At 48.0% G+C, this 12084-nt stretch overlaps 1 protein-coding gene across 3 annotated transcripts in view; it reads left to right on the forward strand.

Moving 5' to 3' along the window:
* The window catches only part of GCNT2 (glucosaminyl (N-acetyl) transferase 2 (I blood group)), a gene marked incomplete at its 5' end in the record, with an annotated part of 89258 nt that overhangs the window by 44241 nt on the left and 32933 nt on the right, over positions 1 to 12084 (forward strand). The window contains one exon of one of the 3 annotated variants that reach the window (XM_080805244.1): positions 8239 to 9464. The exons of the other annotated variants lie outside the window; for them this stretch is intronic. Coding sequence (XP_080661370.1) covers positions 8540 to 9464 — 925 coding nt within the window. Of the gene's footprint in view, positions 1 to 8238; positions 9465 to 12084 lie in introns of those variants that run through there. 3 annotated transcript variants of the gene reach the window in all.

Here is a 12084-nt window from a genome sequence, read left to right on the forward strand (position 1 = left end):
CCCAGGACTTCCCCAGTTTTAGCTCTGAAAATCCCACATCCCCAGAAATCCCTCCATCCTGGGCAAACTGGGACAGATGGTTACCCTAAGCATTGCCCCAACACATTCCTGCTCACTTCCCAAAGCCCAGGTCATCTCGGGGCCAAAAATGAGTGCCCTAGATATTCACGTTCCATAGAACAACACTGATCAATAAATTGGAAACAAGTTACAATCAAATGACTCAGTAAGGCCGGTTCCATCATACTGAAGACCCACTGAAGGGTAGTGATTGAAACTCACTACCGGTCACGAGGGCCCTAACCAAAGCAGACTGGGACCAAGCCTACTCTATTTATAACAATTTTTCCATTGTTTTTGAGGAGAAAGGATAAAGCTTAAGGAAGTCATTTAAAAGGATAAATTGGTACACGTAAAATCGGAATCTGAACCCGCTTTAACCAGTGGGAGAATCAAATGCAAAGATCTTCGAAGAAATGCAAACACAGGACATATCATGGAGACAAATTTGTTCCAGCATTTTAATGTCTAGCAAAGAAGTGTCTGCTTTTTGGGATGGATCCAAGCCCTCTGCCCTAATAAACTGTCTAAACTCAAGTTAATGACAGGTTCTGTGGGAAAGAAGCTAGTAGGACAGTGGATTGAATAAACTGAATACGAGTCAAGAATTGAAAAGGGCTATTAAAAGTGGAAGTTGGAGGGAGCCACTGCCTATCTCTATTTTAAGACTGTTTTGTTTCCACTTATTTGAAAATGTTCAAAAGATAAGGAATATCTTCAAAATAGAGCTCTGTGGCAGCTGCTGAAAGATAAAATACTGTCTCTTGGTAGAAATACCATCCCCTTGCAATGTCAGTTGCACGTTCAAAACTATGGAGGTGGGGGCGCCTGGGTGGCTCAGTGGGTTAAAGCCTCTGCCTTCGGCTCAGGTCATGATCCCAGGGTCCTGGGATCGAGCCCCGCATCGGGCTCTCTGCTCAGCAGGGAGCCTGCTTCTCTCCCGGCCTCTCTGCCTGCTTGTGATCTCTGTCTGTCAAATAAATAAATAAAATCTAAAAAAAAACCCAAAAAACTATGGAGGTGGAGGAGTTGGGAGGTGGTTGGTGTCAGAAGGGTGGCAGAAGACTGTCCCAGATCTGGACAGACCTCGGACACACAAGTTGTCTTCATGAATCTTCAATCTTTTCTTAAAGGAGACCTTGCACAGAAAGACAGTCACCTGTTCTGTTCCTTGAAATTTAACAGAATATAACCGAAGATAAAAATTTCTGTTTCTGGGGTGCCTGGGTGGCTCAGTGGATTGAAGCCTCTGCCTTCAGCTCGGGTCATGATCCCAGGGTCCTGGGATCAAGCCCCACATCGGGCTCTCTGCTCAGTGGGAAGCCTGCTTCCTCCTCTCTCTGCCTGCCTCTCTGCCTACTTGTGATCTCTGTCTGTCAAATAAATAAATAAAATCTTAAAAAAAAAAAAAACCACAGGTGCATTGTTTAAAAAAAAAAATTTCTGTTTCTGTTTTGTATTTGGCTTTCACTTTTGTTTCTGTTTGGGCAATTAGAATTAAATCTGGGCAGTTCACCCCAGAAGGGAAAGAACTTTGCTTTCCGAAGAATACTACTTCTAGGGAAGTAGGAAAAGGCTTGTGACCCCAGAAGAATGTGGTGGTGTTGTGTGGCATAGCGGAAGAAGATGCAGAAGAAGTCTTTTTAGCCAGATTTACTTTCCACCACTTGGATAAAAAAGGACTACTCCTTTTTTAAAAATTGGGAAACTAAGACAAAGTGATCTCAAGAGACTTTTTCAGGGTCACATAGTAAGCAACAGAGCCTTGTTTTTGTTTTTTTTTTTTTTTTAAGATTTATTTGTGTATTTGAGAGAGAGAGAGCGTAAGTGGAAGGGGCAGAGGGAAAGGGAGAGAGAGCCACAAGCAGACGCCACACTGAGCGTGGGGCCCGATGTGCGGCTCGATCTCACGACGGTGAGACCAGGATGTGAGCTGAAACCGAGCGTTGCTGCTTGACGGACTGGGCCGTGCAGGTGCCGCCCCCTCTGAAAGCAGAGCCTGGTTTAAACCCAGCTCCAGAGCCTCAGTCTTCCCCGCCATGCGGTGTGTTTGTCTCCATCATGACCTTTCTGTGGGGTGCCCCAGCAGGCTGGCACTCTGAGAGGTAACCGCTTGGATGTGGTTTGGAAAGACAGGTTAAAGGGGCTGCAGTTGGGAATGAAGGGTCACTGCCCCACCCCGAGTCAGGGGAACAGGGCAGAAGAGGCCAGTGCCAGCCCATGAGAACAGTGGCCTTGAGGGTTCCTGCCTGTCTTCCGTCTCTTTTAGGTGGCAGAATGACCCCTCAAGCACAGATGTTCTGCTTCACTAACCATACCTGGGAGGCAGACGGGACTGGTAGTTTCCTAGGTGAGACAAGTTTGCCAACAGAGAGATGACTTAGATGTGTTGAGTCACTCTTACGACATTCTTATTCTTATGTTGAGTCATTCAATGTGCATTGTTCTAAGCCCTTTTTATGTCCCGACCTGCTTAAAACTCTTTAGATCCTGGGGCACCTCGATGGCTCAGTCAGTTAAGCCTCTGCCTTTGGCTCAGGTCATGATCCTACGGTCCTGGGATCTTGGGATCTTGCCCTGCATCAGGCTCCCCGCCGAGCTGGGAGCCTGCTTCTCCTACCCCCTCTGCTGCTCTGCCTGCTTGTGCAATGCACTCTCTCTCTCTGTCGAATAAATAAATAAAATCTTAAAATAGATAAATAAATGGATAAATCTGTCTAGAACCCTACGGGGTCAGTCTTTTCTTAGTATCTCCATTTTCTAGAAGAAAGAGGGATACTGAGGCATGTAATCCAATTTCCCGCGCTCTAACCCAAATGGTGTATGTAAGCAGTTTCATGCAAGTAGAAGGATGACCAACATCACTGTTTGCCCTCATTTCACGTTTCTTTATCTGCAAAGATACAGAAATTCTAGGTGATTGCAAAGACTCCAGTAATGCAAAATGTGGGCCTTGGAGGATCGCAATTAGAATCTAGAAGAGAGATCAGCAAACTACCTACAGCCCCTGGGCTAAATCTGGCCCATTTCTCTACCGTCCACAAACTAAGAGTGACTTTACATTTTTAAATGATTGGGGAAAAAATCCAAAGAAGACAACTTGGTGACATGGAAATTATATGAACTTCAAATATCAGTGTCCATAGATGAAAATTTAGTAAGACACAGGCCCAGGCATCTGGGTGGCTCAGTGGGTTAAGTCTCTGCCTTCGGCTCAGGTCATGATCTTAGGATCCTGGGATCGAGAGCCCCACGTTGGGCTCTCTGCTCAGCGAGGAGCCTGCTTCCCCTGCTCTCTCTGCCTGCCTCTCTGCCTACTTGTGATCTCTCTCTCTGTCCAATAAATAAAAATAAAATCTTGAAGAAAAAAAAAAAAAGACACAGGCTGGTATTGTTATGGCTGTTGTCATGCTGGGGAAGAAGCACTCAGTGGTTGCATCAGAGACCAAAAGTCCCACAAGCCTAAAATATTTACTACGTGGCGCTTTATAGAAAAAATGCTGATGCCTGATATAGGATCGCGTGGTCAGCACAATTGTCTAATACTTTCAGAGAAACATTTTTGTCATAATGGGGAGTTTATTAAATAACCCAAAGCCTCCCATTTTGTACAGGAAATGGTTAATTTAAAAAAGATTCTGAGGGTGCCTGGGTGGCTCAGTGGGTTGAAGCCTCTGCCTTCGGCTCAGGTCATGATCCCAGGGTCCTGGGATCAACCCCCACATCAGGCTCTCTGCTCCATGGGGAGCCTGTTTCCTCCTCTCTCTCTCTCTGCCTGCCTCTCTGCCTACTTGCGTTCTCTGTCAAATAAATAAATAAAATCTTAAAAAAAGAAAAGGATTCTGAATAAACATTTCACAAGTGACTTTTTATTTTTTTAAAGATAATATTTACTTATTTGAGAGAGAGAGAGGGAGCTCAAGCAGAGGGAGAGAGAGGGAGAGGGAGAAGCAGACCCCCACTGAGCAAGGAAGCCGACACGGAACTCGATTCTAGAACCCTGGGATCATGTCCTGAGCTGAAGGCAGACACTTAACCCACTGAGCCACTCAGGCGCCCCCAATAGATGACTTTTTAAATAGCATCTGAAGCATGTATGCATAAGACAAATACATTTATATTCCTGTTATGTTGTTCCTAAATGTTAGCACTCTGCTTGTTTTCAAGGTCTGGTTGGCCCAATGTTTGCAGTGATCTTTACGGTTGTCAAGCCCTTTCACAGTGACATGAACTTAGTTGATAATTTACAAATGCTGGAGGTCCTGATCGACAGTAATAAAATGGTCACCGAGCTGTATGAATGCCAACCGTCCTTCATTGAATGATCGTGCACTGCTCTGCTCCCGGAGTTTTTCCTGGAACCTTCCACTTCATCCTCTGTCCATCACCTCTTGCTGACAACAGGGTGTCCCAATCCCCCAGGGCTACATCCCTCTTTTAATCCATGACTTCTTATCTGTTCAGTTCTGAGTCTGATTGTTACGACTGTGTCGAAACTAAGAATCCATAGGCTAAGTCTCAAGAGGGATTCAAAGTACATGACCTTCAATGCTTAAAGCAGAGATGATACACTGGCATCCTTAGGGCCAAAGGCAGTCTCTGGGGGTGCAAATGCATGCATACACTTGTGTCTCACAAATGTGTTAGTGACTCGGTAACATTTAAAGGGTTTGGGATTTTTATATATATATAAAACTCAGCTTTCTCACTTCTCTTAAAATATCTGAGGAGCTGGCAGCCCCAGCCCTGTGACCAGCAGGTCACAGGGTGCTGCTTGCTTTAAGTGGGACCCAGGCTCTTCCCTGCGGTCCCCACTCTCCCTCTATGTCCATGACCCCGTGGCCAAGTGTTCGCTGCCACTCGTGAACTTACCAGCCCGGTCTTTCCCTTCCTCCACCAGCTTCACTTCCTTCTTACATTTGCCATCCTCAACACGTTCCAGTGTGTGAATCCAGTCCACAGCCTCGTGGTCATTGTTCTGGTTGCTGGGAGATCTTGTTCACTTTCTCGGTCTCCCGTGCAGCCCAAGTATTTTGGGTTGCCAGACTGACAGCGACTGGTGTACCCTTAGTGGAGATGAGGGGATCCATCAGAAAGCATCGCCTTGATTCGGTTGCAAAAGTTAAGCTAGGAGGAGTGATCTGAGGTCAAGGAGAACTATGAGCACTTAGAAAGGAGTCCGGCCCGGATTCCTCCCCTGCCCCTGTGACCACCGCACCAGCATTTGCAGTTACCTCTCAGGGCCCAGCTGGGGTGGACACAGAGCTCCTAGAACATTCATGAGAACTACAGGACTGTAAGAGGGGGAAAGTTCCCACCATGTTCTCAGAAAGCCCCAGAGAGCCCCGCCTTTTGCTCTCACATTGAGCTGAGCTGATGATGTGTGGCGAGCTGCTGTCCAGTGCTGTCCCCTTGTTGGTGATATTAAAGATGATCCCGGGACCGAGAGAGGCAGGGATTGGGATACCAAGTGTCCACGTGATGACAGTTTTCAGTATGTGAAGCCAGCTAGAATGAACAGAGCAGAAATAACGTACTGGTTCAAAGTTACTAGCTCAGCCCGCCCAGCGATCTGCTAGAAGAAAATGCCTGTTTGGTTGCCACAGATACCAAGCAAAACAAACCTACCCGCTGGGCTAAGCGCTTAGCAGGCATCCCGTTTTCATGTCTGGTTGTTCATCTAAACAACTGTAAATAAGGCAGGACAGACCACAGAAGGGTTTCTGGGAGTACTGGTGTTTTGAACTGTAAATCACCTTGCACCACTCCCCACCCCATTTGCAATGTGCTGTGACTAAATCCTGATTAAAGATTGGTTGAGTTTGCTTTGGATGGGCTTTCCAGCGGAGGTCCGGCTTGTGGGGCCAAGGCTTGAGGCAAAAAGAGGGAAGAACCCACAGAACCTGTGGGGAGAGAGAGCCCTGTACCTCCCCTCTCCCCTTTGGCGCTTCCCCTCCTGCTCCCCACAAGTCTGGCCAAGGATGTATTTTGCAGAAAAGGGTGTGGTTCTAACTAGAATGAGGGGAAGTGAAGGCATCCAAATGGACCATTCCATTCTTCCCTTCCTCAAGCAGTATTTCTGCTTTTTGTCTGGGCCAAAGTGGGCTAGGGATGGGGAAGGAAAAGAGGGGGAATAAAATCAACCCGGTGGAAAGCCTTAACAGGATAAATGTATCTCTTTTCCGTTACTAAGAACAGAAGTGAAAATATCAGGTCATTCACATGGTCGGAAATGTTGGCTATTTTTCAAAAGAGAAGTGACAACAGTAACTGGTAATGCATATTGAACACACGGGATCGTCCACCCAAACCCTAAACAGAAGTCATCTCGGTTACAGTTCTTCACAACCGCGCGAAACGGGAACCGCTGTGATTTTTTTTCCATCTCACAGATGAAGAACCCGGAGCTAAGAGAGGTTAAGTAACTTTACCCTGGTCTCGCAGCTGGTCACTGACCAGCAGGGATTAGAAGCCAAATAGACTGGCTTCAGCATCTGGACAAGGGAGCTGCAGAGTGAAGGTTTCTGGCTTCTCTCCAGCTGAGTGACCTTGGGAAAAAATATTGTTCTTGGCTCCCATTTCCTCATCTGTAAAATAAAGGGTCCTGTTAGATGATCTTTGAGTCTGTTTCCAAATCGATATCCATCATCTCCAGGCCACTGCTATCATTCATTAGCTCCGTGGATAATCCACCTTTACGTGAAAGTGAAAGGCTGGGCTCTCCAGGGCTTTCTGAGAACACAGTGGAAACTTTCCCCCCCTTACAGTCCCGTAGTTCTCATGAACATTTTAGGAGCTCTGTGTCCACCCCAGCTGGGCCCTGAGAGGTAACCGCGAACGCTGGTGCAGTGGTCACAGGGGCAGGGGAGGAATCTGGGCCGGACTCCTTTCCAAGTGCTCATAGAGTAAGGCGGGTGAGGGATAGGAAGGGGGCAGGGAGAGTGCTGCATTATACCCCGCTTTCGGAACAGAGGCACCTGCTCCAACGGCCACCTGGTGCCCAGACAGTTAGGATAGCTAGGTGACTGCGGGCTGAGAGGGGACCAGGCCACTTTTAGCTACCGCTGTGGCTGCCACCATTGATTTTTTTTTTCTTTGTAGCTGGTTGAGTTACTTCCCCCAGGAGCGTCCTTACCACCCTCCTATGTCTCCAGCACCCTCCACATTTGCTGAGTGCTCCAGGCACCCGCACAGGTGAGCTATGACAAGCCCTCTGTAATGTGACCAGACCTGCTGGGCTTCCCTTCCTGCCTCCCCTGAATTACACTGACTGGTACTTCCAGGAATTTTGCAGCAACCCCGAAGCCTTTGTTCTTTCTTCAGAGTGAGGAAGTGGGAGAGGAGGGGGCTGGGTGGGAAGGAGACTTCTTTGATTTGTATGAAATGACCTTAGATCTGAAGATGTCAGACTTTTTGAAAGACCCCTGGCGAGTGACTCCACACACTGGAGATAACCGCGGTGTCAAGAGTTCACGTTATCTGAAGCTCTGTGTGAAAGGGGAACCAACTTTCTGGGAACAATGACTATCACCTTTCCCTTTGGCGGTGCAAACTGAAAGGTGTGTTTATTTCATTTTTGTCATCCACACTGACCCTTTAACGTTACAAGTCGCTGCTAGGTTCCTTCTGCCTTCATCCCATACTCCAAGAGTGTAATTCTTTTTTCCCCTCTTCCCATAGCCTACACACACATGTATACGCTACGTAACACGATCAGAGTGTCTGATTTAACCCAGGAACACCCACCTGGCCACAGACTCTTGTCGCCGTTGACAGTCTTCTGCGTACGCCTAGTACACGTGCATTTTTTTTTCTTACCTGTGTCTGTGCGCCCAGAGGTAGAAATAACACTGAAATGCAAAAGAGGGAAGACGAATAAAGCCGAGGGGGCAGAAGTCCTAAATGTTGTGCTTTTGCAAGGGCTGCTAGCAGGTTGCCAGGGCGAAGCAGAGAAAGTAGAAGCGCTTCACTCGAAAAGGCGAGCAGAGAGCCGGCGAAGAGCAGGGAGATCGGAGCGGAGTACGGAGCACCGAAGGCGGGCGGGGCGAAGCGAGGGAAACTCAGCCCCCGTGGAAAGTCCATTCCAGAACGCAATTTGCTACATCCGCCACTTGCATTTCGCATGCAAATGAGGAGGGCTTCCCGGAGGCGGGGCTGGGCTGGGCGAGCGCCGGGCCGGGCTGAGCGCCGCGCGGAGAGCCGCTCGGGATTCAGCGCCGCTCGGGATTCAGCACCCCCGGGTCGGAAGAGCCGAGCGCGCTACGGCAGCATCTCCTCCCGCCGGCGCCGCCGCGGAGGATGGACGCCGCGCTGGGGCGGACGGCGCGTCGGGACTGAAGGACTCCAGCCCTCCGGACAAGCCTGTCGGAATTCGAGACCGGGAAGAGCGATCGGTTCAACCTCTCCCCACTCGCGGTTTCAGGGACAGGTCATTTCTCAGTCCCTGGAGAGCGCGTCCTTCCCCAGGGAAGTGAAAATAATGAACTTTTGGAGGTACAGCTTTTTTGCTTTCACGGTCTTCAGCGCGCTTCTATTTGTGATACTTTATAACAGCCAGTTACACCTGCCGGCGAGGTTCGGGTCGCTGAACGGCTCCAGTCACAAGTACTTCGGAATTCATGCCTGTGATTACGCCTTAGACGATAAGGCTCCTTTTTTGTGGGGGAGGACCTTGCCCTCGCCTTTGGGGAGCGTCCCGTGCAAGGACTACCTGACCCAGAATCACTACATCACCAGCCCCCTGTCGGAAGAGGAAGCTCTTTTCCCCTTGGCTTATGTCATGGTCATCCATAAGGACTTTGATACTTTCCAGAGGCTCTTCCGAGCTGTTTACATGCCCCAGAATGTCTACTGCGTTCACGTGGATGAAAAGGCCACCGTTGAGTTCAAAGAGTCAGTAGAGCAGTTACTGAGCTGCTTCCCAAATGCTTTCCTGGCCTCCAAGATGGAGCCGGTTGTCTATGGGGGGATCTCCAGGCTCCAGGCTGACCTGAACTGCCTCAAAGACCTCGCGGCGTCCGAGGTGCCCTGGAAGTACGCCATCAACACGTGTGGGCAAGACTTCCCCCTGAAGACCAACAAGGAGATCATTCGGTATCTGAAAGGCTTTAAGGGGAAAAACATCACCCCGGGGGTGCTGCCCCCCGATCACGCCATTGGACGGACTAAGTTCGTGCACCGGGAGCACATAGGCAAAGACGGCTCTTTTGTGAAAAATACTAATATTTTGAAAAGCTCGCCTCCGCATCAGCTGACCATCTACTTTGGCACTGCCTATGTGGCCCTGACCAGAGAGTTTGTCAACTTTGTCTTCCATGACAAAAGGGCCATTGATCTTCTACACTGGTCGAAAGATACTTACAGCCCCGATGAACATTTCTGGGTGACACTTAATAGGATTCCAGGTATGTGCCGACGTCCATTCCAATTTTTTCTTCTTCATAGACTGAGTTCACTAATATCCAGCGCTTCTAGAGAACAGACTCGTTGGAGATTATTTGGGGGGAAAAAAACCAAAAAAACAAAAACCAGAACTTGAATGCTTAGAAAACTATTAGTCTGGTTGCTTTTTTTTTTTCCCAAATATTTTATTTATTTATTTGACAGAGACAGCGAGAGAGGGAACACAAGCAGGGGAGTGGGAGAGGGAGAAGCAGGCTCCCCGCCAAGCAGGGAGCCCAATGAGGGGCTCAATCCCAGGACTCTGGGATCATGACCTGAGCTGAAGGCAGACGCTTAATGACTGAGCCACCCAGGCGCCTCAGTCTGGTTGTTTTTAGTGACCAGCTTAGTGCCAACTCTGTTGTCTTGTAACTGTGTGCAGTATAGTGATCTAAGAAGCATTAGAAGCTGCAGGAACTCTGGCAAAGCTGTCTTTGATCCTGTGTCCTGTAGTTCAGTCGTGTGTGTGTGTGTGTGTGTGTGTGTGTGTGCGTTTTAAATTGAGGTGCAATTGACATATAGTAGCTCAGTCTCGTGAATGGATGCTTTTCATCATCCTTGATAAGCACAGCTACAGCATGTTGAAATCGATTTTTAATAAGCATCCTAGAATTTATGACTTGAAATAGGTATGTTCCTTTCAGACCGTGTCACACAGTATCCCATTCATCCTCAAAGTCATCACTCAAAGCCGCTGGGGCTGTTTTTGGAATCTGTGAATCTTCTTTGGAAGTTGATAAATTAGCTCTTCAGTTAAATGTCTCTAACCTAAGACCTGACCAAGTACCCAGGTGTCAACCGACTTGGTTCAACAAGAACCAAGTCGGATGTTTTGTTATCGAGGACAATGGGTAAAATGAACAGAGAGGGGATCAACAGTGGGAGTTGATCCAAACTTAATTCTCAATTTCAAAGTCACAGATTATTGGATATTCCACTTTGCAGTCTCTTGATTTCGTAGACTGCAAAGTCTTTTCCATTGTTCATGATCATTTGGAAAAGGGTCTGAGGTCCGCCAGGCCACTGGAGGCAGAAAACAGCACCAGCTTCCCTCTTTGATTCGGGACTGAGTTTCTTCTCAAAATTCTGTTTTCTGTCTGTTGTCTGAGAATACCTGTGTGACCTGTAGCACCTGTTCCTGGTGATGTCCCAATAAACCAGTTTCCATTGTTGTGACAGCAGGGCTGTGGCTGTCAGCCCTGTGTGAGTGAGACCCTAATGCCTGCCACATGTGAAAAAAGTCTCTGCTTCTACACAGAGTCTTGGTATCATGGACACATCTGAGAGCGGTTTGAAGCTACCTTCGTAGTTGAAAGTAGATTCATAGCAGTGACTCTTTTCTCAATGACCCGGCATTCCTTAGAGCCAAATTGGAGTGGCAGTGACAAAAGTCTACTCAGGGCAGAAAGAGGACAGGCAAGGTGACTGGGGACAGAGACCTTTTCTGGATTACGAAATTGTCAGATCACGAAGACTTGTAGGAGCGGGAGTAAACCAACACTTTACCAGAGTGTAGTGAGTGTTCATTCATATTGTTTACAAAGTTTAAAAACATGGCAGTATGTTGTTGGTGGCATCTCTAATACTGTTGATGGAGTTTGCTCCAGATGTGTGTGCTACATCATTTCTTTCAATTATAAGAAATAATCACTGTTATCCTCATGCACAGAGGAAGAAAAAGAGGCTTAGAGAGATCGAAGCGACCTGCTCCTCTTCACACAGCTTGTCCAAGCAAAGCCGGGGTCTAATCCTGGACCCGTATGACCTGAAGTTTGAGCTTGCACCAGAAGAGGAGGAAATAATCATTTCTCCTTTCCTGTATCTAAAGCAGATTCTCTGGGTGCCCGGGGTGGGGGGCGGAGGACTCAGTCAGTTAAGTGTCCAACTCTTGATTTCAGCTCAGGTCCCAATCTCAGAGCCCCGCGTCAGGTTCCAAGCTCGGTGTGGCGTCTTTCCGCCCCTCTCCGTCCCCGCTGCTTATTCGCATGCACTCAGGTGTGCTCTCCTAGAGTAATAAATAAAATCTTTTAAAAAATAAATAAATAGGGGCTCCTGGGTGGCTCAGTGGGTTAAAGCCTCTGCCTTTGGCTCAGGTCATGATCCCAGGGTCCTGGGATCGAGCCAGACATCGGGCTCTCTGCTCAGCAGGGGGCCTGCTTCTCTCCCCACCCCCACCCCGCCCACCTGCCTACTTGTGATCTCTATCTGTCAAATAAATAAATAAAATCTTAAAAAAAAATTGTACTTAGGACTTCATAGAAAAGGCATTAAAAAAAAAAAGGCAGTAAAAAATAAATAAATAAATAAAGCAAATTTCTTGCAGATCCCAAAAAGGGGGTAAGGTAAGGGGTTGGGGGGGGGGCGGGGAAGAACAGTGGAAGTAAGTTCTACCTGACCACTTTAAGCTGGAATAAGGTTAGCCGGAATATGGAGTGCTAGGGGTGTGTGTGTGTGTGTGTGTGTGTGAACACAGTGAACTTGCTGAGGCTTAGCAGGGCCACTGTGCTCGCTGGAGTCACGGGAAGTTGTCCTTGCTGAGCGGATTGCCAACCCCACACAGCCGTCTGTGCCAGCTTCCTCCAT

The sequence above is a fragment of the Martes martes genome (genome assembly GCF_963455335.1).
Source record: "Martes martes genome assembly, chromosome: 6".
NCBI lineage: Eukaryota > Metazoa > Chordata > Mammalia > Carnivora > Mustelidae > Martes > Martes martes.